This window comes from Chlorocebus sabaeus, chromosome 1 (assembly GCF_047675955.1).
Source record: "Chlorocebus sabaeus isolate Y175 chromosome 1, mChlSab1.0.hap1, whole genome shotgun sequence".
NCBI classification, from domain to species: Eukaryota; Metazoa; Chordata; class Mammalia; order Primates; family Cercopithecidae; genus Chlorocebus; species Chlorocebus sabaeus.
Genome location: NC_132904.1, coordinates 116,333,996 through 116,361,495, shown reverse-complemented (window position 1 = coordinate 116,361,495; position 27,500 = coordinate 116,333,996). Strand labels below are relative to the sequence as shown.

Below are 27,500 nucleotides of genomic sequence, written 5' to 3'. Positions count from 1 at the left end.
AGGGATGAATGTGTAGGGCGTGGTTCCTGTGTAATTATCTGCTCTGCTGGCTGCGGGGCTGCCTGCTTCTCCTGGCCCGCTGTGTCAGGATTGTGCCTGTTGCTCCTCCCCTCCTCCCGCTCCTCCCCTCCTCCCACTCCTCCTCCTCCGTCTACTCCCCCTCCTCCTCCTCACAGGTGTGTCTCTAGGCCCTGTGGCTGCCTGCCCCACTCCCTGCCGAGACGCCAGCCAGAAAGGCCACCTATCCTGAACTCCAGCAAGCCTGAAACAGATCAGCCAAGCACCCTGAGATGGAAGCTGCAGATGCCTCCAGGAGCAACGGGTCGAGCCCAGAAGCCAGGGATGCCCGGAGCCCGTCGGGTCCCAATGGCAGCCTGGAGAATGGCACCAAGGCTGACGGCAAGGATGCCAAGACCACCAACGGGCACGGCGGGGAGGCAGCTGAGGGCAAGAGCCTGGGCAGTGCCCTGAAGCCAGGGGAAGGGAGGAGCGCCCTGTTCGCGGGCAATGAGTGGCGGCGACCCATCATCCAGTTTGTCGAGTCCGGGGACGACAAGAACTCCAACTACTTCAGCATGGACTCTATGGAAGGCAAGAGGTCGCCGTACGCAGGGCTCCAGCTGGGGGCTGCCAAGAAGCCACCCGTTACCTTTGCCGAAAAGGGCGAGCTGCGCAAGTCCGTTTTCTCAGAGTCCCGGAAGCCCGCAGTGTCCATCATGGAGCCCGGGGAGACCCGGCGGAACAGCTACCCCCGGGCAGACACGGGCCTTTTTTCACGGTCCAAGTCCGGCTCCGAGGAGGTGCTGTGCGACTCCTGCATCGGCAACAAGCAGAAGGCGGTCAAGTCCTGCCTGGTGTGCCAGGCCTCCTTCTGCGAGCTGCACCTCAAGCCCCACCTGGAGGGCGCCGCCTTCCGAGACCACCAGCTGCTCGAGCCCATCCGGGACTTTGAGGCCCGCAAGTGTCCCGTGCATGGCAAGACGATGGAGCTCTTTTGCCAGACTGACCAGACCTGCATCTGCTACCTTTGCATGTTCCAAGAGCACAAGAATCATAGCACCGTGACGGTGGAGGAGGCCAAGGCCGAGAAGGAGGTAAATGCTGGGACCCCTCCTGCTCCTCCAGGCCTGTCCTCTCTCACCCCACCCCTCCGACCTTCATCTCCACTGGGGCTTCCTCGGGTTTGGGGCTTACGTTTCTGCTGTCCTTGGCTCTTTTAGAAAACATTTCTTTCCCCTCATACCCCCTGTCCCCCCAATCCCACCTGGGGATCAGAGGTGGCTCCCCAATCCCCTAATGTCTCAGGAGACCGGGACATTTTCTAGATGAGCAGATGGAGACTCAGAAAAGACTGGGGGCCTGACCGCAGTCACAGGATAAATTCAAGTCAGGTCAGAGAGTATGACCCGATGGCACAGAACTCACTCCTGGGCGCTGTGCCTGGCTGGGGTGCTTCTTTCTTCTTCTTCTCCTTCTCCCTCTTCCTCTTCTTCCGCTTCTTCTTCTTCTTCTTTTTTTTTTTTTGATTTGAAGAAGAGATAATTCCTCTAACCTGAGTGGGTCTGGCCCCTGGGGAATGGGTTGTGGGTGAGGAAACATACGAGAAGAGAGAAGTTTGGTCCACTGAAAAGTCCTTTCTTTTGTCTTTGTAGTTTTTATTTGTGGTACAGTGGTTGCTTGTTCTAGCTAATCCCCAGCTGGTCTCTTGACTTCCTCCACAGCCTCCTTTATCCTTCTCTCAGCTGGGCCCTGTGTTTTGCATGTGTGGTTGTGTGTAGACACACCTATTCCTGCAGGCGGACACTGTTGGGGAAGTTTGGAGTTTGTGTGTGGATGGCGTGTACATGTACAGCTAGTCCCTGACTTAGGATGGTTTGATTTATGATGGTGTGAAAGTGCTATGCTTTCAGTACAGTATTCCATAAAACTCAACACTTTATTACAAAATAGACTTTGTAGTAGAAGATTTTTGCCAAACTGTTGGCTAATGTAAGTGTTCTGAACAAGTTTAAGGCAAGCTAGGTTAAGCTATGATGCTTGGTAGGCTAGGTGTATTAAAAGCATTTTTGACCTATCACATTTTCAACTTACAATGGATTTATTGGTAAATAGCCCCACACAAGTTGAGGAGCATCTGTATATGTGTTTATTTTATGTGCACGTGGGTGTTTTTGTGCCTTTGTGGATGTTTGCATGTATTCGTATATGTGATACGTAAGTGTGTTTGCATGAGTTCTATGTGCCTGTGCCTGTACTTCTATGGGGAAGAGCAGAGGCAAGTGCAGGCCTGTGGATGTAGCATACCTGGGGAAGGTGATTTGGGCAAAGGACCCAGCTGTGGCCACTGCCCTTTGCCCCACAGATGTCGGGTTCACTCTTCCCTAAGGTACACAGCTTCCTGCTGTGGGTGGCCTTCCTGGGGCAAACCTTCCTGACCTCCAAAGCAGTGAACTCCACTTTCCTGAAGAGCTTCTGCACGTCTCAGATCTGGACAGCACAGGATTCCTCCTTGCCCAGGCTTCCTGACCAGGAGGAGCTGGTTGATTACTCTCTCCTTTCATCTCTCACCCACACCCCTGGACAGAAAGGGCTGAGGTAGGGAGGGGAATGTACTCACAGATCCCTTCCAGAAGCTTGTGTGGTCCAGGAAGATGTTTCCAGCTTCCCCCTGACCCCAGTGTGGCCTCAGGCTTCATACTGAGAGATATAGATGGGACAGGGGCCATGAAAGTCACTCTAGGGAGCTTACTTGGGAGGTTAGACAGAATAAGAGGCAATCATCCTCATCACAGCAACTGAGAAATTGCAGAGCCTCAGACAAGGTTTTAGGAAATGTGACTGAGTTCCAGTCCCAGTTTTTGCCTCTAACTAACTGTAAGACTGTGAATAAGTCCTTTCCATTCTCAGTCTCAGTTTCCCAAGGAGTGAGGCTAGATTGTTGGTTTTCAAATTACCCCACAGAGCCATAGCATTCTTAGAAATGTCTTTGAGGCCTCAGGATGAGGAGGGGGCAAAGAGGTGTCAAGAAGGCGGAGGGTTCAGGTTCCCACCTCGACTACAAGCAAAATATTGATCATCTTCTATGTAGGATTTGGCCTCAAATTTGGACTGAACCAAGGATATCTCTGCTTAAGCCTGGGTACCCCTGGAAGAGGTGGTTCTAGTGGGCAGGAAGGTCTTGGGCAGCCCCGTCTGGTTGTGCCAGGAGCTCAGAGTTCAGAGTTCAGGTTCCGGTATGGGGGCCGCTGAGGGACTCATAGTTCTTTTCTGAGGGAGAGCTCATGATGTAGGTCGGGAGGCAGGGCTCATACACACAGACAGGACTGGGGAGCACCCGCCCAGTTACGCAGAGTGGCTATCAGTCAACATCAAGCTGCAGTGGACAGAATGCCAGGCCAACAGAGTATTCCCTCACCTTGCAAATAGGGACACAGGCATAGAGGAAGGAAGGGGCCTGTCCAAGGTCCTTGTTTGAGGAGGAAGCCCCCTAAGCCCTCTTCCAGTGTTTGAGAATGCCTCAGGGAAGGGGCCCCAAGGGGATGGGATTGGGATATGTGTGCTTTAGGAGAAAATGCCTGGTCCCCTAAAGTGACCGTGATGGTGGGAGCTTCAGGTAGCCTGCACGTGTGTGTGCACACGCATGTGCACCTGCAGCATAGGGCTAGGCAGGGAGAAGTGGAGCCAGGCAGCCAGGAGACTGAGCTGGGCACCCAGACTGTCTCGGCCTGGCTCTGCTGGAATGTCAGAGGTGGGGGACATTGGCACAGAGCAGGTTTAGTGGGTAGATGGGCCAAAGTGAATGAGAATGCCAGTCCTGGCATCCTTTTGAGGCATCTCCTGCAGACCCAAACATCAGCCCACACATAGCTGTTTGCAAGCAGCCTTGTTCAGAACCTGTTCTGCAGGCCAGTGGTGAAGGCCCAGGTGACATAGCCTCAGACCTGCCTTGGTTGGTTGTGTGAGGCTAAGATGACACCCAGCGCTGTGGGTGCCCGTCTCCTGGGCCTCAGCTCTACCTACAGACTCTGAGCAGAGTCTCTGTTAGAAAAAGATCGCTTGGTGCGACAATATGACAGCACCTTTCTCTAGTGGTCCCTGGGTCAGCATGTTTCCAATTCTACCCCGAATGTCACAATAGATCCCACACATGTCCTCCTGTCTTCCCCTCTGCCACTGGACACTTCCCAGGCTAGGTTGGGTGGGTGGGATTGAAATGTACACATACATCCCTGTCATGGTCTTCCTACTGCCTATCTCAAGCTTCAGCAGGCCAGGATGTTAAAATCTCCTGGGTGGCTGGCTGGCTGCTCTTGGGTGGCCTTGCGCTGACATGGGTCTGGCCTGCTCTGGGGTGGCAGCACGACGAGGCATGTGTGGAGGTCACTCAGCCAGGAGCATTGCTTTGGAGAGGCTCAGCCTCACGCCTCCTCCACTCTCTCAACCCCACCATTTGGTTCAGTTCAGTTCTCTCACCATATCGTGGCTTTGTTTCTCATCTCGTTGCCCAATTCTTCCACAAAAGCTGAGCCACTGGTTGCTGGGCATGGGTAGCCACCGGTCCTTGCGTTTTTGAGCAGCACTGGTCTGCCCAGAAAGCTCTTTGGGATTCGGGAAGGGGAGCTGGGCTAAAGGCCAGGGTGCCCTGGAGGGGCTGGGCTCACTTTCCCTGGAGTCCTTGGTGACTTTGGGGGAGAGTGCTTGCTCTGGGACGGGGTGGGTGAGAAAGGAGGCAGGGTGACCTCTCTGGGTGCTAAGGGGGAAACAACAACATAAAAGAGGCTTGGAGACAGGAAGCAGGGGAGCAAAGTGACAGGCAGGCAGGATACAATCCAGTGTCTATGGCACACACCTGAGTGCCAGTGCCTGGCCCAGCATGTCCTACCTGTAGATGAAGAAACAAGCTCAAAGTCGTCAAGAGACTTACACAAGTTACAGCACTCAAGATTGACAGAGCTGGGATTCCTCTCCGCTATTTTAAGCCTTTTTGTTCCTGTAGGATCGGAAGGGTCTTCTTGAGATCACCGAGTCCAGTGGCCAGCAATCCCCAGACCACAATCAGCTGGTGAATTGTTGAAACAAAAATTCCCAGTCCTTACCCAAGGAGGTATTTTAAAGGTCTCCCTAGAGAATTCTAATATGTAGCTGGGTTGGGAATCGGAGATCTAGTCCAATTTCACCACAAGGAAACCAAGGCTCAGGGAGGGGAGGTTCCCACTATGCCTGTGTCCCCATCTGCAAGGTGAAGGAGACCGAGGGGGCTGCTCACACTCCGTGGGCCTGGCATTCCGTCCTCTTCCCCACTGTTGGCATGGAGACAGCCAGGGTGACACCTTCCTTGCCCCGTCTCACCCCTCCCCTGACCTGAGGCTGTGAGGAAGCAAAAGGAACAGTAAATCCCAGTTAAGCAGACTAACTGATCCCAGGCTGTTTGACGTCCGGGTGGAAATGGGGAAATCTATCCAGCATTTCAGATTCTTATCCAGATAATTACCATTTGTCTGGGAGTACAAATCTGGCAATTAACTGGCTCATTTGGCAAATGTCACAGCCGACAGGCCTTATAGTGAATTCAGGCCAGGGGAAGATCATGGCCAGTCCTCTCCTCCCTGGAGGCAGTGCAGGTTCACCTATCCAGGTGGGTGCTCAGGTGTGTCTCCACCTGAAGACCACGTCCAGGTTGAGGCGCTGCTAGCTGCTGCACCACCCGTCTGCTCTCAGGAAAGCCTCTGCTCACCCAAGGCTGAAGGATTTCAAGGCTGGGTGGCCCATGCAGGGCCCGATCCTGGCATCAGAGAGCAAGAGGCAACCAGACAGGTGTGGGAGAAGGGAACAAAGGAGTCATTTAGGGACAGGTCTGGGCAGGGAGGAATGAAGCGGAGAGTAGGAAGTCAGGAGGGAGGTGTGGGCAGGGCGAGACTGTGGGGATCAGAGGCCCTGTCAGCCATCAGGGCCTTTAACCACTTTCTGAAGGAAGAGGGAGAGAGGGAGAGAGAAAGCTGGGGCCTCAGGACAATGGGGAGGGTGTGGGGAGGGAATTGGGAGGGAAGCGGGGGCAAGAGGAAAGACGTGGAACTGCCAAAGTGGGCCATCTGCGAGGTGAAGGGAGCATGGGGGGGGGGGGCTTAGGTCAGCAGGAGTGAAGGGGAAGGACAATGCCACAGAAGGCACACAGGACAGCCCGGTGCCACCACCTCTAGATGCGCCTCTTAAGGCACAGAATAGGATCTGAGCCCTATTGTTGCAGCTTGGCCTTACTGCTTTCCACCTGTGAGAACTCAGGCAAGCTATGTAATCTTTCTAGGCCTCAGTTTTCACACCTGTGAAATGGGGCGGGGAGGGGAGGGATGATGCCACTTACCTCCACAGGAGGCTTTTGCTGGTTAAAGGAGAAAAGTCCTGGCACATAGTAGATGCTCAGTAATCAACACTCCCTTCTTTCTCTCTACTAGTGTTGAAGGAGAGCCCAGCGTCTTTTCAACCTTCCCATGTTATATTACTTCCTATACAGGAAAAATTGCCAAGAGCTGAACAGACACGAGGTACACCCCTAGGTCTCACCCCAAATGCTCCTCCCCTGACAGGGTAGGACTCATCCCAGAGGTGATAAAGGAGCGTTCTAGCAGCACAGAGTTCCCAGTCCAAGGGGACTCCAAGAACCCGCTGTGTCCCGCCAGTCTGGTCTTAGAAGACATGCTGTGGGAACAAGGCCCCTTCCCAGCCTATGTCCAACTTCTTCAGTGCCCCAAAGAAATAGAAGGCCAAATCTCTCCTCCACCCTGACCGACGCTTCCACCCACAGCTGCAGACAGTCTCCCCTTCTGACCCTGCCCTCACAGGTTTCCACGTCATCCGCCAACACCTCTGGCTCTGCTCTCCACCCCTCGGTGCTCAGCTAGCCCTGTTGCCCTCTTCCCTGGCTCCCTTACACAGGATGGACTCCGGGGGGACTGGCATCACCCTGCCCTTGGCCTAGACACTTCTTTGTTCTAATCCCCATTGAATTCTGCATCCCTGAACTCGATCTCCTTCGTCTGTCTTGGCCAGTGAATCCATGCTCACCTGGGGAGACCTTTCCTCCTCTGCAGCCATAACCATGCAGCCCTCACCTTCTCTGGTCAGACCTTCTTCCACTTGCAGGTGGTTAGTCCACCCTCATCCCCTTTTAATCTCCTTCATTTCTGCCAGTGTCCTCTAATCTTCAATTATCCACGAGCTACGCTTCCGTCTTGCATTCAGCCCAGTGTCTTGACCTCGCCAGCCTCTCTGCACTCCCTGCTGTTCACTCTGTGTCTGGACAGTGTACACATTCCATCTGGATCCCAATCCAACAGCATACACTGTCCTCACCACTGAACACTACCAACACCTCACCCGATCACACCTGCCGCGCTCCTCACTTGCCAATGCCGGCGCACCTGCCCACCACACTGCACACACTGCTGCGAGCATGGTGTGAGTGAATGCACCTGGCCTGGCCCCTGGTCCATGGAAGGTTCCCACACAACAGTGACGATGGGGACCATTGCTCAGACGGTGCTCACGCTGTGCCAGATGCTTTCTGGGAGCTTCACTCCCAATCCCAGGGCATCCCACAGCTTCCCTGGGAGGCAGGTTCTCTTCCTGCCCACCATGGACCAGACAAGGCTACTGAGGCACAGAGAAGCTAGGCAACTTTCAGAGGCACTTGCTGTCCTGTGCTCCCGGTGAGCTCCCTCTGAGCCCACCATTGCTCATTTCGTGGAAGGGCTGCCCATCCCCTATTTGGGACAGGACTTTTACGAGCGCTGGGCCCTGGCCTGTGGTGGGAGGGATTGTGCTTTTGTTCTCTGCTTTCCTTTCCATCAGACCTTGTTCTGGGGGTGGTAAGGTGGGGTGAGGAACCCGGGGGCCAACTCCTCCGTCGCTGAGCTGGGTCAGGAGGTTGGGGGCCTCCAGCTATTCCCCGACCTCGGTCTTCACTCAGGGGTTCTCCAGGGTGAGAAAGGTGCCTGGGATAGAACCCCAGTCTTGGTTCTCTTGGACTCTTCCTCACAGCTCAGATCTGCTTGCCAGGTCCAGCCTCCTCGGAGGCCTTTGGGGCCGTGGGATCTGCCAGCCTGTGTTTCCTGGGCTCTTGGGCTCTGCATCCTCAGAGTGTGACGGTCTAGTTTCTGCCCTTACAGTGGGCCTCCTTTCTGTTTTCCGCTCTCTCACCATCTTATTTAGTGACTGCTGGCTTCTCTCCAGCCTTTTTTTCCAGAGATAGGGCCAAATCTCCATCCTCATCTCCTTAGGTCCCCTTTTCCATCTCTGGTAATGGTATTTTCCATGCTATGGCATTTCCAGCCCATTGCTGGTGGGGCAAATGCTACTGAGAACAACTCTGAATCTCCCTGCCTGGAGAGCCCAGGAATGTGGTGGTGGGGGCGGGGAGGCCAGGGATTCAAGGACTGTCTGGAAAGCTCTGTGGCTCTTGCCCCATGGCTTCCCCACCCTCTGGGCACCTTTTCCAAGAAGGCCAGGGAAACTCTGTCTGCCATTGGATCCCCTTCCCTGGGTGCCTGCAGCAGGTCCGCTGTTAGCCCTCCCTTGGCCTGGTGGGGCGTTCAGAAGTTGTGTCGTGTGGTGATGCACGTGCCCAGGTGCTCATGACTCCTGGCTGCTGGAACTCACATTCCTAGAGGTTTGTGGCTTCCTCACCTTGACTATTCTTTTGGGCTCCTCAAGGAGATGACCAGAGAAAGGGGTGGGACTCTGCATTCAAAACCCAGTGGTAGTGGGGAAATCTGGAGCAATCCAAGGCTCCCTTGGATGCTTTGTTCTGTCAGGTGGAGATCATTCACCTATTGTCCATGCTGGAAGGGGCTTTGAGAGTCCTACAGGGCAGCCCAGCAGAACAGAGGCTTGGCTGGATGGGACTGGCCTTAGCGTCATGCCTCTCCTTTTGTCTCTATTGTGGCCACTTTTCAGAGAAGGGCACTTCCCCAAATGGAAGGTGAATATGGGAGTGAAAGCTAATGTCCCAGCACACTACTGATACAACCTTTTCCTAAACCACCCCAGACCCCAACAGTCTGTGTCCTCTTCCTGAGCAGGGGTCCCTGCAACCCCTTCTTCCACTCTACACTGCCTTCTTCTCTAGCCTTCTCCTTCCCCAGAGCCCCTGGGTAAAAGTCCCTGTCTTGCCAAAACTGCAGAATGCCTTCCCTTTCCCATAAACAGGTTTTATAGCTGTGCCTGCCCAGACGGAGTCCACGCCAGAGGCAACCCTGGCTGCTGCTTGCAACACAGCCCTACGTCATGCCATAGAAACGCTGCACACTGTTACTGCCATGAGACACTCCCTGGGCTGGGCTGGGCTGAGCTGGGCTGGGTCCCCTTCCTTTCTCTTCCCAGTGTCTGCAGGTCCACTGAAAGGGGCAAGCACCCTGTAAATGAGTTCCCTCCTGCTCATGCTGGGTGGAGGAGACAAACAGAGGTTTAGCCCTTAAAAAGACAAGGCTAGAATGTCCAGCCCTAGTGGCCTGAGAATATAGCAAGATGGTATTTAACTTACTGCTAGATCCTTGGCGACTGGCATGGTGCCTGGCATATCTGAGGTCCTGATGAATGTTTGCTGAATGAAGAGCTGAATAGATGAGTGATGAGCCCTGGCTGCCAGTGTGCCCCCTGGGTGGACCCGCTCCCTTGTTCTCTGGTTCTCTTCCATCTCCTCCCCCTAACTTCTCCAATCCTGGCTCTTTCTCTGCAGACAGAGCTGTCACTGCAAAAGGAGCAGCTGCAGCTCAAGATCATTGAGATTGAGGATGAAGCTGAGAAGTGGCAGAAGGAGAAGGACCGCATCAAGGTGAGCGCCCCCAAGCTCACCTTGCTGCTCCCTTACCCCACCAGGCCTGCCTGGAAAGAGGCAGGCCTTGGCTCCCATTTGAGTCTCAGGCACACATAGACATCCCACATGTGTTTCTTCTGGCTTCTCCCACTTCCTCTGGCATTCTCACTGACTGCCCTTCTCAGTCTGAGCCAGGCACTCAGGTGGGATCCTCTCTGTGACCTAATACCCATTTCATATTATCCCAGCAAGTAAAGACCCTAGTGTGTCTTCTGATGTTCTCCAATGTCTGTTCTGCCCACCAGACTCCCCAGCCACCAAATACACGCCATTTCTTCTCTACTTATGCCATTGTGGCTAAATATGTGTCTGCCGTGGTTTGGGTAATTGCAAACTACAATCTGAAATCACTGCCTGCTTGACCGTGACTACATACACAGCTGGCATACACATTAATTTTCTGAATACACATTTCTACATATACATTCATTTTCTGAAGGATGTTTGGTTCTGGTTAGAGTTTCAGGGAGCATATTGTGACCCATGGGAGAACTTGGGGTCCCACAGGGAATGATGGCTCATATCAACTCACAAAGAGGAAGGAGCCACGATAGGAATGTGGGCTGTGAACAAACCTGGCTATCCCTATCAGTAGGTGGCATCCCTCAGTGATGCCTTTGAATGAGATTCTTGGCTAAACAGACTTGCCAGGTTAGGGCAGTGGGAATGCCCTGACCCTGTGCTAGAAATTTAAAGACATACCCAACTAGGGAGATTTCTTTCCCTAACTAAAGCCCTGCCTAATCCCTTCCCTGACTTTGGACCTCTAGAGCTTCACCACCAATGAGAAGGCCATCCTGGAGCAGAACTTCCGGGACCTGGTGCGGGACCTGGAGAAGCAAAAGGAGGAAGTGAGGGCTGCGCTGGAGCAGCGGGAGCAGGATGCTGTGGACCAAGTGAAGGTGATCGTGGATGCTCTGGATGAGAGGGCCAAGGTGCTGAATGAAGACAAGCAGACCCGGGAGCAGCTGCACAGCATCAGCGACTCTGTGTTGTTTCTTCAGGTAACAAGCCACTCCTCTGTCACTCAAGCCCTCAATTTCCCCATGCACTTTTCGAGACCCCCCTCCATCATCCATCCATCCACCTATCCACTTATCTACCTATTCATCTATCCATTCATTCACCATCCAACCATCCAACCATCCATCCATTCATCCATCTATCCAAGCGCCATTCTCTCTGTTTAATTTTTTTAATCCAATCCATTTCTCTACCTACTCTCAAGATGGCACACAAATATCACCTTTTATGAACTTCAGTTGATATATGCTAGCAGTGCCGTAGGCTCAGTAGGAAAGAGTTCTGAGATCAGTGAATCGGGTAGAGGGGTGGTGGCGTAGGAGTGCTGCCTATTTGTTATCTTGGATCTAGTCCATTTGTCTATTCATCCATTCATCCTTCCATCTGCTAGAGTGTTTTGGATACCACTGCATGCCCAGTACTCTATTAGGTGCTGTGGCGAATAGAGAAGTACAAGACATGGTTTCTGCCCCCAAGCAACTGCAATCCAGCTGGGAAGATAAGACATGTACAATTAGAGAACAATATAGAAAAGTGTATAATTAAATGATAAAGCATATGGCTTAGGAGATAAGTGCCTGTAGAAGCTCAGAGAAGGGCAGGCGGGCTAGAGGAAGCTAAGACAGCTTTGTGGAGGAGGTGGAGTTTCAACTGGGTCTTGGCGGCCGGTTAGGATTTGAGAGGGAGGACAGAGTCTTCGGTGAGGAGGAAGGGAAATGAGAAGTGCAAAGGCAGCACTGAGCATGGCATGTAAAGGTAGAAATACCACTGTGGGCCGGGCGCAGTGGCTCACATCTGTAATCCCAGCACTTTGGGAGGGTAAGGCGGGTGGATCACCTGAGATCGGGAGTTCGAGACCAGTCTGGCCAACATGATGAAACCCCATCTCTACTACAAAAAACAAAAAAACAAAACAAAACGAAACAAAAAAAATTAGCCAGGCATGGTGGACTTACCTGTAATCCCAGCTACTCAGGAGGCTGAGGCAGGAGAATTGCCTGAACTTGAAAGATGGAGGTTGCAGTGAATGAAGATCGTGCCACTGCACTCCAGCCTGGGTGACAGAGTGAGACTTCGCCAAGAAAGAAAGAAAGAAGGAAAGAAGGAAAGAAGGAAAGGAAGGAAGGAAGGAAGGAAGGAAGGAAGGAAGGAAGGAAGGAAGGAAGGAAGGAAGGAGAAAGGAGGAGGGCAGGCAGGGAGGGAGGCAGGGAGGGAGGCAGGGAGGGAGGCAGGGAGGGAGGAAAGAAGGAAAGAAAGGAAGAAACAAAGAAAGAAAGAAATACCACCATGGCTGACCCTGAATACCATAGTCATTCCTTGCATTTCTTTAGTGCGTTCACTCCCAGTCTTCACAGCTTGTGTCCCTCTCACAAACCCTATGAGGTAAACAGATGCACCCACTTTAGTGGTGGGAGTCGTGGAGTCACACATCTGAATGCCAGTGCCATCAGGGGTGTTAGCATCCAGTGAGTTTTAGCTGAACCTTTTCACCTTACAGAAGAAACAAATATCCAGTGAGGAAGAGTGGGGCTTGCAGCACTGAGACCCCCAGCTGCACTGTGAGAGCCCCTGGCAGAGAAGAGTCCTCATAGCTCATGAAGACCCAGGCAGTTAATGGTTTTTTCCTTTCTTGGTAGGAATTTGGTGCATTGATGAGCAATTACTCTCTCCCCCCACCCCTGCCCACCTATCATGTCCTGCTGGAGGGGGAGGGCCTGGGACAGTCGCTAGGCAACTTCAAGGACGACCTGCTCAATGTATGCATGCGCCACGTTGAGAAGATGTGCAAGGCGGACCTGAGCCGTAACTTCATTGAGAGGAACAACATGGAGAACGGTAGGTCCCCTCTCGTGGCTGGGCCCCAAGGCCATGGACGTTTCTGTCCCAAATCAATTCCTGCTGCCTGACATGGGCTGGCGTCCGGTGAGCTTATTCTCGTTGTTCCTACCCACCCACCCACCCTTCCTCAGGCTGTTTGGACTAGGATACAGGGATTCTAACCCTCCCCCTCCTTTGAACTTGCTGCCAAAGTTATGCAGCTATAGCAAGAGGCCTCCAGAGCAGGGACATCCTGGGCACTGGCTGCACAAATGCCTCCTCTCTGTGGGTTGTCCATCAAACTCAGACTGGTTTTGTTCAGATCTACATCTAATTGCCGGGCCCCGCCCAGCAGCTGTGTGGATCCTGCCCCTAGTACGGGCCAGACTCCAGACTGGTGGCTTTGCAGACTCTAGCAGACGTGACCTAGAACTGCAGCCATGCCTGGAGGGAGGACTTGCCTGTCATCGTGGCCATGCTGAGCAGTGCTGAGCCCAGAGGCTGGACTTGGCCTGGTGGGCTGGGCTGGGGATGGTGGGACAGTGTCTCTGTGACTCACCAGCTCCCCTGAAGTCAGCTCTTCTTCTGAGTCATGCTGTCCCCTCAGAGGTCAACTGAATCATCTCACAGAAAACCTCTGAACCTGAGAAACAACATTGTTAAGTCCTTTTCCACCCAGTCCCTTTAGGGCCTGAAGCCTGGGCACTTTCCCCAAGGCCCCACCCGACGTCCCAGGTGTTGCACGGGGCCTTGAGAGTACAGCCTTATTAATGAATGCTAGACGTGAATACCCCAAAGGAAAGGACCCCTGATTGCTCTCCAGACACAGCATATGATTCTTTGGGAGAGGAGAAGGGGATGAGGGGGATAGGAGTGTGTGGAAGGGTTGGGGTTCAGGAGGCCATTTGTGCACCTTGGTGATGGCAGTATCACACAGTGTCCCTGTGAAATGTGGGGGACATTCAATCACACCCAAGGACAGATAAGCCATTTCAGCAAGACAATCATTTGGCTTCAAACGGCACTCAGATCCCGAAATCCTCCTTCTAATGACAATAGTGATGATGCTAATGGTGATGGTGGCAGCTGACAATGATTGAGTGCTCCTTCGATGCTGGGCATTTCGCTGAGCTCCTCATGCACATTACCTTATTTTCCCTGCGGGGTGTACTGCATTTTACAGGCGAGAAGGCTGAGGCTCAGAGACGCATCCTTTCATAGGGCGCACAGCTTGGTAGGGGGTACGGCGGGGTTGAACACTCTGCTATTCAGTCTCCCATGCCCTCTCATCTGAGAAGCTGCAGCTGCCGGTGGCTGCAACAGTGGGGTTGAGGAGTGTGATAATCATCAGCCCTGGGGTACAAACCCGCAGGGGAGCCCCTCCGGTGAGGTCTGGCCAGGCCTGGGGGGATGGCCTAGACTGGGGTGGAGTGAGCCTTGCAGAAACTGTTCAGCCTCCTGGCGGCTCAATGTCCCATTTCTAGGTCACAATGCTGGCCCTGTACAGGTGTGGCCCTGCGTCCTGTATGAGGTGTGTGGTGAGGTGGCAAGCGGGAGCAGGGATAGGCACTGCTGATTCAGTGGCCCACACCTGTGCCTGGGGCCGTGGGGGCGGCTCCTCTGCCTCTATGTTGTTTTGTTGTGTGGCTGCTGTGTGGATGCTGGGAGTGTGTCTGCTCTAGGAGGTGGTGGCCAGTGAGTCAGACAGTGGAGTGACCATCCACTCCTCCCTGATGCCAGCTTGCCCACCAGACCAGGAACTCGTCCACACCTCAAAGGCCCCTGTGCTAGGAGACACCAGGCCACTTCATCCTGGGCTCTGTGGGGCACAGGGCTGGGCTAACACCTAGCAGGGCGTTTGTTTATTCTTTGAGTATCTACTGTGCACCAGAGCACAGACAGGCGCAGGTGATGAAGATGAAGAATGAGGCTCTCAGGCACATTCCTCCTCTTGCTCAGGAGAGAGAGAGAGGGAAGGACAGGGAAAGTAGAACACGGGGAAGTTGCAAGAGAAAGGAATGGACTGGATGTGGCTGAGGGAAGTCAAGTGTCAAGCAGCAGATCTGTTTGAGTTAGGGGATTCTGCAGGTGAGTGGCCCCCGCCATAGCAACTCACTCCACTGCCTGGATCCCTGGGCCTTGGAGGCCAACATTGGGACCTCATCCCCTCACCTTAGGCTGCCAGCAGTGGCTGGGACTGAACCCGGAAGTAGAGGGCCAGGGCTCAATACCCAACTCTGCCCTTATTGGCATGTGACGTTGGGCAAGCTGCTTCTCTTACTTCCTGAGTCTCAATTTCCTTATCTGTCTCAGGGGGATGTAACCACAGTTGATGTATGGATCAAATAAGAAATGGGCATTGAAGCACCTTGTAAAGGTGAAGTGCTCGGAAGTGCTGTGCACACGATCTTATTCACAAGGGCTCCGTCCGAGAGGGTGGATGGCTCTTTGCAGACACCCTCTCCATCAAGAACTCAGGAACCGAGCAAATGCCGGTCAGGGCGTCATATTCTCGGAGGCTGTGGAAACTTGGCTCTCCCTGGGACATAGAGGGTGGGCTATGGGGTGACTCATCTGAGCCCCCAAAGTCCCCAGTGGGCTGCCTCCTCCTTCCCACCTGGTTCCTCTGCTGACCCGACCCTCTCCTTCCTAGGTGGTGACCATCGCTACGTGAACAACTACACGAACAGCTTCGGGGGTGAGTGGAGTGCACCGGACACCATGAAGAGATACTCCATGTACCTGACACCCAAAGGTAAGAGGGAGCCCTCTCACCTTAGACCCAGCATCTCTCCTGCTGCCCAGGGGACCCGCAAAGTCCATGCAGTGACTCTTAGCCAGGTTCCTTCTGGGTGGGGGTGATGGTATGTCCAGTTTGCCTGGGAAAGTCCTGGCATCTGCATGTTGTCCTGATGTGATTATGAACAGCGTCTGCGTTAGCTCTCAGAAGCGTCCTGGTTCGAACGAGAAGTTACCTGGTGCCAGCTCCTCAGAGGCAATCCTCCTCGGCCACACAGGCAGCCCCTCTGCCCTCCTTGCCCTCTCACTTCTAGCCCACACCTCTGCTTCTCTTTCTTTCCGGAGGTCTCCTGGGCTCCCTTCTGCCAGGCTGGTGCTGTGTTTTGCTTTGGCTCAGGTTTTGTAGGGGCTGAGCCCTCTGAGATGGCTGCCGACCCCAGGACCATTCTGCTCCCCTAGGCGGGGAGAGCAGTGCCTCTTCTTCTGAGTTTCCTGGCTCTGCACCCTGGCTCCCTTGGCCCTCCCTCCCAGGCCCTGGACAGTCCCAGCCTGCAAGGTGCTGGCCTAGCATAGACCAGTGCCTGCCTGTCCTTGTCCTGTGGTGGCCTCTCATTCTTGGGCGCCAGCAACAAACCACAGCAATATCCGTTACATAAGGGCGGGTGTGCTGACCCTCGGACCATGAGGGTGTGTGCCTGTGCGTGTGGGAGAGTGGGACTGGGGGAGGAGGGAGGCATGGGGAAGGCACAGGGGCTGGGGAGGGGGAAGCCTCCAGGAGCTAATCAGTAATTCACACATGTCTTACACACACACACACACACACACACACACAATGGGAGAGGCTTGGGGGATTTGGAGAGATGAGCTCAACAGAAAAGCACCTGTGTCGCCCCACCCAGTTTGAAAACAACCCCTGGGCTTCTTGGTTGTTGGGCTCTCCCTCCTCTGACATTCCTGGTGTGGGCCAGGCCCCAGCCAGCCAGCCTGCCTCCTCCCTGCCCAGGGTGCTGTGCCTTTGGGCAAGTTCTGGGAGAGGATAAGCTGTTCTAACCAGTCAGCCCCAGCACCCCTCTCCTTAGAAACCCCACCAGGCCTCACCCCAGCCCTGTCCCTCCTGTCTCTCCCTACCATCCATGGACCAGGCCCCGGGGTGTCATCGAGTGCCCTGATGGGCTCCTGTGGGTCTCTCCTGCTCTGTAGGAGACTGAGGGCCTGGTGTGAGCCTCCTGCAGGTGTGGGAGGGGGTGGAGGGAACAACAGCACCCACTATGATGCCACCTTGAGGGCTTAGGGCCTGGGGGATCTTGGGCAGGCCTCAGTACCCGTATCTGAAGAGAGGGGAGGTTGTGCTCACATGCTGGGAGACTTCCCAGCTCTGTTGCTGTGAGTCAGTCTATGATGTCTGTGATGGAAGAAGCAGGTTCCCCCAGCATCCCTGCCCAAGCACTGTGGGTAGCCTGTGCTGAGGATGGGAGGGACAGGAACTCTGCTCTCTGGGAGCTCCCAGGCTCAGGGTGGAGGTGTGGGGAGGACACCAAGGAGTCACCAAGGAGATGAAAGAAACAAGGCCCCTAAAGGGTCTGGGTCCTGAGTCTGGGAGCTTTGAGGTCAGTGGGATTGACAGTGGCTGTGACTCCTTCCCAGGAGGGGTGAGTTTCCGGGAACCTGTGCTCAGTAGAGGGGCATGACTGCGATGGGCAGAGGGCATCAGGGACCACAGGCATAAAGGCTTACAGGAAGGACTGGCAGGGCCAGAACTGGGGGTGTGGTGTTATCTGAGGGTCAGGTGGGGAGGGACAGAGGTAACAGAGGACCAGAATACACATGGAGAGCTCATTGTTTTCAGCTAGGTATCAGTAGGGTTATCAGTCCCCACTGCTTCCTCACAAGGCTATTGTGAGAGCCCAGGTGTGCGGAAAGGAAAGCACTTGTGAAGTGAGGCTCTGATCTCCCACCGCTTCTGCCCCCGTGGTTGCTGTGGCCTCTCCGGGTTTATGCTGATGCTCTCCTCACGGTTACTAACAGAGCCCTTGTACTCTTCAAAAGCATGCCAATTTTGGTGATAAATTAGTTGATTGCCTTATGTCAGACCCAAAGGACCTCTCTCAATGGTGGAATCCAGGTCCTGTGATGGGCACTTGGGCAACTTTTTGGTGGCAAGGAGTCCTGCATGAGACCGTTTTCTGCAATGACAGCCCCCATCATCTGCTTCACAGGTGGGGCCCGGACATCATACCAGCCCTCATCTCCTGGCCGCTTCACCAAGGAGACCACCCAGAAGAATTTCAACAATCTCTATGGCACCAAAGGTAAGTGGTGGCTCAACTTGAGGGTGCACAGGGTTCATGTGGGGCTGTGCAGGCAGGAGGGACATAGAGGTGGGGCCAGGGGGCACGGGGTTCAGACCCCAGTGTGAGATGAATGTGGGAAGCTGGGATGGGTGGGGGGCCCAGACACGGGTGGAGAGGGGTCCTACCTACCAAGCTTAAAGTGTGTGTGTGTGTGTGTGTGTGTGTGTGTGTGTGTGTACATGCATGCAGGACACAGGCTGGAGGAAAAATAGCCAGGAATCTCGGCATCCCTGGAGATCCTTGAGTCCATGTGCTCTTCTGATTCCTGAGGAAGGATTTAGGGAAAACTGGGGCTGAGCAGCCACCTTGGGCTTAAGTGTGGGGAAGCCCCCCAGCCAGTATGAGGGCGCGAGGGCCCACAGAGAATCTACTGATTTGCGTACTTCTGCAGTGAAAAGTCGTACAGTGGTTAGTTGTTAGCTTGGCTGTGACTGGAAAGGAAGGCATGGCAGGAAATGGGACTGGCCCTGTTGCTCCAGGAGGTGAGGCGAGTGAGCAGCATCTTAAGACCTAGATGAGATGAAATGGGGGTGGGGACAGGGATTCCCTAGGGGGAGCTGCTAAGTTCAGGGTCTCCTTCTGTCCTCGGAGCAAAGGGGCTCCGAGGGGACCATTTGCTCAAGGGCAGGGCCATCCCACTCAATGAGACCTGGTTCTGGGAGCCCTTAGTTCTGTCCTGGGGGCTCCTGGTCACATGCCAGTCATGCACGGGGAAGGAGGGGACTGGGTCAGCCCCCGCCCCAGACATAGCACTGGAGGACTCTTCTGTGAGGACAAGACCCATGGAGACTGGAGGGTCAGGGGCACCACAGCAATACCTGGGCCTCTACATCCAGGATTGAATTCACAGCCGTGACCAGTGGCACTCCCTCCTCCACATATGCAGTAGACCATGGGCACCTTGAGGACAGAACTGTGTCTGTCCTGTTTGCTGCTACAGGCCCAGAGCTCAAAAGTAGGAAGGGGTCAGGAAGCAGTCATTGAGAGACTAAAGGCATGAGTGAACAGAAGGGCAAGGTGTCTGGCCTCGCAGAGCCCTGGCTGGACGTGCTCACTGAGGTCTTGCTACAGAAGCTGCCTGGGATCCCTGTGGGAGGGCTTTGCACAGGGGCAGGTGGCCAGCCCCAGCCATCTCTGACCCCTGAGCCCAAAAGTCAGCCCCCAGCCCTCCCCACAAGCAGCCAAGGGGTGAGCTTGACTAAGGAGGTCACTGATGTTTCAAGCCTGGCAGATGGGGGTGCTGGAGAAGTATGCATCACCCACGGGGGCTCTGAGACCCCCACTCCAGTGCCTTCTGAGTGCCCTAGCAGCTCCTCCCACCCCCTTCCCATTGCCTTCTTTGGACTATGGGACATGCCTGCACATAGGCACGTGCTAGCCTATTCAACTTGGCAACTATCAACTGTCTCATCCCCAAGTTTTAGGATGTGTTTGTATTTATTTGTTCATTGGTTCATGCGTTCTGTCCATCAGCCGTACAATGAGCACCTTCCAGGAACCAGGCTCTGGGCCAGGCGCCAGGTGTGATGCAGGGGCCAGACAGGCACATTCCTAGTTCATGTGAGCTCACTGCGGGAGACAGACAATTGAACATATAGTTGCCACCCAGAGGGTAGGGGGTACAGGATGATGTGGGGATGGGGCTGAGGCACATGCAGACATTGGGGAGGTGCCATGTAAGCTGACACTTGAAGACCCCACCCTTGAATCGCTGAAGGTGGGGAGCAGGAGAAGTGTCCTAGGCAGAGGACAGGGTCTGGGTACATAGCCTGGGGCAGGAGAGAAGCTGGAGTGTCTCAGACACTGAGACTTAGCCTGGTTTGAATGTCCAGTGGTGGAGGGAGGGCAGAGGCGAAGCCAAGAAGTGGGAGATGGTGGGTATGTGGCGGGGATTGGGGAGAGCAACTCACCACAGCCATGGGCTGCGCTTGGGACGTTGCGCCTTATTCTGAGGACAGTGGCCTTTAGGTAGGGCAGGGACCGGACTACGCTTTATGTTTTAGAAAGATAGCTATGGTGGCAGAAGGATGGGGGTGAGGTATCACTGGGATCACAAGTGGCATCCTGGGTTAAGTTGTGGCCGGCGGCTGGAGAGTCACAGACCTGGCTGTGTCCTGGTCCTGCCTCCTCTCTCCCTCCCAGCTGTGGGGGCCTGACAGCCCTTCTTTGCCCTGCCAGGTAACTACACCTCCCGGGTCTGGGAGTACTCCTCCAGCATTCAGAGCTCTGACAATGACCTGCCTGTCGTCCAAGGCAGCTCCTCCTTCTCCCTGAAAGGTGAGCTTGCCCACCCTGGCCCCTGCTTTCCTCCACAGCTGCCCCACACCTCCCAAACCCTGCTTGGGTCTCTTCCCTGAGCTGCTAGTTCCTCCTTCACCTCGCTGTCCAGTGACCACAGCCTTTCACTGGACAGAGATCTGGCCCAAGACAGACCCTGCTTATTTCTTGAGGACCTCAGCTTCCAGTTCATGGCCTGTGTTTTCCCAGGCCTCCCTGCAGGCTGATGGCTGACACTGAGAGTGCCTTCACTGTTCTGTGAACCAGAGCTCCTTTCTGGTCTGTCTGGGCTGAGGTGGAGGGAGTCAGGGCGGCCCCGCCTTAGACTAGCATCTTTGCAACCAAGCTCAGAGAGCACACCTGCTTTGGGCCTCTCGGGCTTGCCATCCTAACCCTGGGTGGTGGCCACACTGACAAATTCCTGCCTCTCTCTAGGCCCTAGTCTCTGGCTAGTGAAACAGGGGAGAGGCCACAGAGCCAGGGAGAAAAAACGTGAATTTGGGTTTGGGAGTCCGGCAGCACCTGGTTTGGAATCCTGACTGCTGCTTATAAGCTGTGCAACTCAGGCAAACTGCTGAGCTCATAAATACAGGGGCCAGATGAGAGCCCGGGAGCTGCCGCCATGGTCTTTGCTGAAAATGAGGACAGGAGTGGGGGCTGGGCTACATCAGCGTTTCCCAAGGCTTGTTTCACCGCTCTGTAGTCTTTACCTACATGCTGCAACAACAGCTCTCAGTGGTCAGGACGTGGAGGACACACCATATCCCCTGCACCTGACCTCTCTGATCCTCAGGGTGCTGCTTCTCCTACTGCAGAGTTTATTTAACTCCCAGCGTTGGCTGGCTCTAGGGTCCTGTGGCCATGGGGCACCTGCCAGCATCCTGCAGAGCCAATCCTGCAGGCGCCCCTTTGGGAAAGGCAGGACCAGACGACCCTAAGGCCCCCCAAGACTGATCTTCTTTTCTGGCACTCTGTCCCCCGCCTGCCTGTGGTGCTCTCCAGCACTCTGACAAGGGAGAGTGGTCGATGCCTCCTGTCCCCTGGGGCTGGGGGCATCCCAAGGGGACAAGCTTGAACCAGACCCCAGCTATGGGCCCCTGGCCCTCATGTATCTCCTGAAAGATCCCAGGGACAGCTCTAATGGCTGTGGTGGGAGTAACCCTGTCTCTCTTCTGGCACCCCGAACATCTGGCCTGGAAGTCAAGATCAGCAAATTGGGTGGGCTCAGGAGAGGGATAGGGGCTCTGCAGGGCAGACAGATCCCTGAGCAGTGGCCTCTGAGGCCTCGTCACTCAGCTGTCCCTTCTGGCCCAGAGTCCTACACTATACCCAGGGCAGGGATTCTTGGAGCTGCCGGCAAGATGAAGGAGACAGGACTATGGGTGGAGGGTCCCAGCCTGCAGAAGCCCCGGGCATGTCCTAGCCCTGATCCGGGCCTGGGGAGCTCCAGGACTTGCCTTAGCCTGTTTGGCTTCTAGCAGGTGCCTTTCTGCTCTCTGCTCAAGCCTGGACCACAGAGCACCTGGCAGGGGAGGTGGCCGCCCTCAGGTGTGATTCAGAGCAGCCCCCAGCATGAGGGGTGGGTCCTTTTGGCCCCTCGTGGGACCAGCACTGTGCCACTAATGCCTCTCTCTCTCCCAGCAGGCACTGGGAAAACCCCCTATCAGTTCACCACCTTGGGACAGGCCACTGCAGAGTTTTCCAAACCACTGGGTCGCAGTGGGCTGTCTAAAAATCATCCCGGTACCTGCCCCTTTTCCCATTCCTCCCCTTTCCTCTCCCACAGCGGGGCAGGTGGGACACGGCGGGCTCTCTGCCACTTCTAGGGTGTGCCGGTCCCTTCTCCCCAGAGCTCCCTGGAGAGGGATGCATGCCCCACCTGCCACCCCAGCACACTCTATCTGGACTTCTGCCTGCTGCACAAGGCGGGTGACTTGGGACACCCTAACCCCACCCCTGTTTCCATTCTCCCCTCTCTCGTGGCTGGCATGGGATTTTCTTTCCGGGAACTGAGAGATGAGGCCTGAATTACCCCTCTTAATCTCCACTCAGGATCCCTGGAATGCCCCCCTTCCAAGGCTGCCCCCACCCCCAGATGCAGGAAGAGACCCAGGTTCTTTGCTCTGTCTCCTCCCCCTCCTCCTTGCTCAGTGCCAACCTGGGAAGGGCCAGCCCAACAGGCAGCCTGGCAGTGCTCGTCATGAGCCTGACCTGCTCATCCTCGCTTAGAGCAGGGCAGGACAGGGGCTTCCCCAAGACACACCACAGCCTCTCACTGGACAGAGATCTGGCCCGGGATAGACCCTGCTTATTTCTTGAGGGCCTCAGCATCCAGGTCATGGCCTGTGTCTTCCCAGGCCTCCCTGCAGGCTGATGGCTGACACTGAGAGTGCCTTCACTGTGCTGTGAACCAGAGCTCCTTTCTGGTCTGTCTGGGCTGAGGTGGAGGGAGTCAGGGCAGCCCCGCCTTAGACTAGCATCTTTGCAACCAAGCTCAGAGAGCACACCTGCTCTGGGCCTCTCGGACTTGCTGTCCTAACCCTGGGTGGCGGCCACACTGACACATTCCTGCCCCTCTCTAGGCCCTAGTCTCTGGCTAGTGAAACAGGGGAGAGGCCACAGAGCCGGGGAGAGAAAACACGAATTTGGGTTTTGGAGTCTGGCAGTACCTGGTTTGGAATCCTGACTGCTGCTTATAAGCTGTGCAACTCAGGCAAACTGCTGAGCTCATAGCTCATGGATACAGGGGCCAGGCTCAGTGAGGAGACGTCTACAAAGTCCCTTCTACGGTGCTTGGCACAAGTGGGGCTCCGTGAATGGGAAGCATCGTCCAAACAGCGCAGGGGAGTCCAAGTGAGCGCTTCCTGCCAGGAAACTCTGGCAGGTCATGCTTATGCGTGGTGCTCCTGGTTTCTGGGAAGGGGAGGGCCCGTGGTGTAAACCTCCGGGGAAGGTGAGTGGAAATCCCTGCAGAGCAGTGTGATGCTGCACTGGATGTGGGTGCAACACTCCCCTGCTGCCTGGTCCAGCCCACCTGGCCAGCTCCTCCTCCTCCTGTTTGCTTTGCTGCCTCCTCCCTTTGGCCAGCCTCCCCAGGAATGTCGGTTGCGGCGCCCTGGCTGCTGCACTAACGCCTCTTCAGGCGGCTGCATTGGGTAATGGGCTGGATGATGCTTGGTGGTCACTTTGGAGAAGGCAGCTGTGCCGCTCCGGCCCCGGGGGCCCCGGACCACCAGCGGTGCTCCCTTTGACTTGAGTCTCTTGTCTTCCCAGGCTATCCTTCCCTCATGCGGAGCCAAAGCCCCAAGGCCCAGCCCCAGACTTGGAAATCTGGCAAGCAGACTATGCTGGTAAGGGAAGTGCTGCCAGGAGGGCCTGGGCACATCCAGACACCTGGGCACTGAAGGGGGCTCCCTGGGGGCAACAGGTTCCAGGGCCTGTGGGAGATGATGACTTCTCTGGGCCATGGGGTAGAGAAGGAGGCAGCAGTGGCCTGAATACCTGCACAGCAGAGGGTAGTAGAGAGCCAGGGCTAATGGGCAGGGGACTGGCTAAGCACACACTGTCTGGACCTCAGTTTTCTGATCTATAAAGTGGGCAGCCTTGGGGTTTTTATTTGGCGAATGCTTGTTGGATGCCTATGCTGGTGGAATGACAGCTTGGGTTCTGCCAGCTTTGGGATTGTAAAACAGCCCAGCAGGAGGACAGGCCTCCTCCTAGAGATGGGTCCCACCTCCCTGGGGCAGTTCTCCAGTGCTGACAGCATAGAGGCCATTGGGGTGATAGTGTGGGGGTGGGAGAGGCTGGGAAGTTGGGAATAGATATATTTAGGTTCAGTATCTAATGACCCCAGGCCAGGGATATCAGAAGAGCAGCAAGACAGGGAAGCATGGCTTTGGGGTCCAGGCCACCTGCTGACTGTGGGGTCCTGGATAAGTTAGATACCCTCTCTGAGACACTTTCTTGCTTTTTATGATGTGGGGACTGAGATAACATCCAGTGCCCGTTAGATCTGACATAGCTGACCCTGACTGAGAGCTCAGTGATCAGGGACTATAGTTCACATGCAGAGCCCCCATGTGCCTGAATGCCTTGCTCCTGAAGGTCCATTCTAGGCCCTGCTACAGGAAGTCAGCCAGCTGCCGTGGCAAGTGGGTGGCATCAGGAGCTCTGCTGGAACCAGGGCCGGAGCCCTTGGCTCTTGCTGTCCTTGCAATTGGAGGTCAGAGCAGGAGAGGTGATTTGCCCTGGACCACAAAGAATGGCTGGGGATAGTTTAATTGGAGAGAATCTTTAATTGCTGGCGATGGGAGCTAAGTGATCGTGTGTGTAATTTGGAGCTGGGCCCAGGGGCATTGCAACAGCAGGACTGCAGAAAGCAGATATGGGGAGATAAAAGAAGGTTTCCGTTCTAGACTCAGTCCTTCCCCTCCCTACTACATACTTTTCCACCCTCTCAGAACCTGGGACCCTGAAGAGAAGGCTCATCAGCACTTTGAGGCCCCTGGCAGGGCAGGGTTCTGGTGTCCAGCAAGCAGCCAGCGCTGGGAGAGTGGAGGCAGGTGCTGGGGTGCAGAGAGGCTGAGCTGGGAATCAGTTTCCCTGGGGGCAGGCCCCAGCTGTCTCATTGACTTGCTGTGTGACCTTGCCTGAGGAAGAATGATTCCTTTGTGCCTCAGTTTTCCCATCTGTAATTAGGATGATTTCCTAGCTCTTCCAACTGCCATATGTGCTGTGACCTCAAGCCAGGGAGGGGAAGGGAGGGTGAGGGGAGCAGTCTGCCCTGATGCCCACCTACCACTCTGGGCTTTTAACCAGACAATGCCGTTCATCGACCTGCAACCCATATTATTGACCCAGTCTTCCTCAAAGAAAGGCTTCAGCCATTTCCAAATCTATTCACTTTGCCCTGTGAATTGCTTGGGGTCCCGGCTGGCCCCTGGGGGTCCGGAGACCTAGTCCAGGCCCTGCTCTGCCAGTAATTAGCTGTTCTTTCCCCTCCCTGGGTCCCAGTTTCTTCCTTTGTTTAATAGGTGGTTTAAGCAAGGTCTGAGCATCCCTCAGGCCCACAAGTCCTGCTGTGGACCAGGCATAGGCAAGGAGCTGACCAGGAGGTGCCAGTTCTGTGGCAGACAGGGCCAAGGGCAGTGCACCCTTGGGGTGTGTGTATGAGGGGCAAATGATGTCTCCTGTATTGGGATCCGCAGGGCATGGGGGTGGGCTTAGCCTCTGACCCAGCTCAGGGACAAATCCTCTTCCTGAGACCCTCCAGGGACTGATGGTGCTCGCATGGGTGAGCAGCAGCTAAGCCGTGCTCTTCCACTCCATCCTGGAGGGCTGCCTCCTCAGGGCCCTGATGAAGTGATCTGGGCAGGGTGGGGCACGCTGATTTCATGAAATTACTGGGAGATACAATACCTGGAGAAGGCTGGGAGAGCTGTCACTGGACTCTCTCCAGAGATGCTCCCTGAATACCAATGGCTGGGGGAGGAGGAGCAGGACGAGAGAGGCAAAGGGCTGTGGGGAGCCTGGGACTGTGTTGGGTTGGGGCAGTTGTTTACCCTCTCTGCACCCCCTCTGTAAGGAAGATTTATGCAGAGAGAGCCAAAGAAAATCCTGGAAGCCCTCGCCATAAGAGAAGTGATGCCGAGAACTGGGGGCTGGGGGTGTGGGTTTTGGAGGCAGCCTGCTGGGACTTGGATTCCGGCTCCTTGCTTACCAGCTGAGTGACCTTGGGCAAGTTGCCTAGCTTCTCTGTGTCTTGGTTTGCTCAACTATAAAATGAATATGATAATAGTAATCTATGTAATTGGGTGGTTGTAAAAATTAAATGAGTGCATCCGCATATAGCCCTCGGCACAGTGCTATGAAGTTCCGTGGAGTAGAAAGTGTTATATAAATAGCAGCTGTGGTAGCGCTGGAGGAACCTCCTGAGCTGTGGAGAGAAATTTCGACCAGTGTGATGGGGGGCTGAGGTTCAAGCTCACCCGCTAACTATGGGAATGGACTCCAATTAGGATTCAAACCTGTAAATCCTGACATTAGGGACCAGCACCTGATCACAGGGTAGGTAGATCTTGCAGATCAGGCCAAAAGGCTCCTAGAATTGTCGGGGCTTGGATCACTGCTACCTCCTGGGGCAGGTTAGGATAGGGTGGATCTAGCTAGCGGGCTCATCTGTCATCTGGCCTTCCTGACCACTCTTGTTTTCCCCACAGTCTCACTACCGGCCATTCTACGTCAACAAAGGCAACGGGATTGGGTCCAACGAAGCCCCATGAGCTCCTGGCGGAAGGAATGAGGCGCCACACCCCTGCTCTTCCTTCTGACCCTGCTGCTCTTGCCTTCTAAGCTACTGTGCTTGTCTGGGTGGAAGGGAGCCTGGTCCTGCACCTGCCCTCTGCAGCCCTCTACCAGCCTCTCGGGGAGGTTCCGGCCTCTCCAACTTCCCCACTGGCCACACTCCATTCAGACTCCTTTCCTGCCTCATGACCTCAGGTGGTCAACATCATTCCTGTGCTCAGAGGCCAACGCATCACGGGGTGAGATAGGTGGGGCCTGCCCTAACCCACCACCCTCCTCCTCTCGGGCTGGATCTGGGGGCTAGCAGTGAGTACCCGCACGGTGTCAGCCTGCCTCTCCCGCCCACGCCCTGCTGTCTCCAGGCCTATAGACCTTTCTCTCCAAGGCCCCATCCCCCAGTGTTGCCAGCAGGTACCTGGACAACACAGTCACACATCTCCCTTTCATATGGCCCACCTCCTGCTTCCCAGAGGACTGGCCCTACGTGTTCTCTCTAGTCCTACCTATCAGTGTCCAGCGTGGCAGAACCTGCAGCCCTGGACCACTGCAGACGGAAACCTCTCAGTGTCTTGACATCGCCCTACCCAGGCAGTGGGTCTCCACCACAGCCACTTTGAGTCTGTGGTCCCTGGAGGGTGGCTTCTCCTGACTGGCAGGATGACCTTAGCCAAGATATTCCTCTCTTCCCTCTTCTGGGATAAATAATTCCCTTAACACGATATGATCCACCCATGAAAATAGCTACTGGCCCAGCTACCATTTCCCAGCTGCTGTACCATTTGCCTGTAGAATTTCATTCAGTTTATAATTTGGCATTCTCTCTGGCGATGGAGAGTGTGGCTGGGCTGGCTGCAAGGGATGCCTCACACACTGTCCCCACCCTTAGCCACTGCCCCGTCAGAGGCTGCCTCCTCCTTCTGATTACCACCCATGTTGCATATCAAGGTGCCCAGGGATTGGAGACGAGACAAAACCAGGAGCAGCACAGTGGGGCCCTCTCCCGTCTCAACAGCCCCAGGCCTGTGGGGACTCTGGAAGGATGGGTCAGCTTGCAGGGGTCGGGGAGGGAGACATCCAGCTTGGGCTTTCCCCTTTGGAATAAACCATTGATGTGTCACTTC

General features: G+C 55.1%; 1 protein-coding gene across 3 annotated transcripts; it reads left to right on the top strand.

Annotated features, from left to right (window-relative positions):
* Nucleotides 1-20: 20 nt before the first annotated feature.
* TRIM29 (tripartite motif containing 29) lies at nt 21-27,500 on the top strand. 3 transcript variants are annotated; one of them, XM_008021208.3, is made up of 9 exons: nt 21-1,094; nt 9,731-9,826; nt 10,639-10,872; nt 12,529-12,727; nt 15,363-15,464; nt 17,665-17,757; nt 19,978-20,076; nt 23,350-23,426; nt 26,295-27,500. In XM_008021208.3, exons 1-9 carry the CDS (start codon nt 291-293, stop codon nt 26,355-26,357), a joined length of 1,767 nt encoding a protein of 588 aa, XP_008019399.3. In that variant the 5' UTR covers nt 21-290; the 3' UTR covers nt 26,358-27,500. The 3 variants fall into 3 exon arrangements, with proteins under 3 accessions (XP_008019399.3, XP_072877869.1, XP_037861018.2); XM_073021768.1 differs by lacking the exon at nt 21-1,094 and adding an exon at nt 5,573-5,635; XM_038005090.2 differs by lacking the exon at nt 21-1,094 and adding an exon at nt 9,385-9,522.

Bases quoted from the DNA above. Each gene is read 5' to 3' on its own strand.
- TRIM29 (XM_008021208.3), top strand. From the start codon at position 291: ATGGAAGCTGCAGATGCCTCCAGGAGCAACGGGTCGAGCCCAGAAGCC. The intron at 10,873-12,528 runs GTAACAAGCCAC...CTTTCTTGGTAG, and splicing joins ACTCTGTGTTGTTTCTTCAG to GAATTTGGTGCATTGATGAG. The intron at 23,427-26,294 runs GTAAGGGAAGTG...TTTTCCCCACAG, and splicing joins CTGGCAAGCAGACTATGCTG to TCTCACTACCGGCCATTCTA.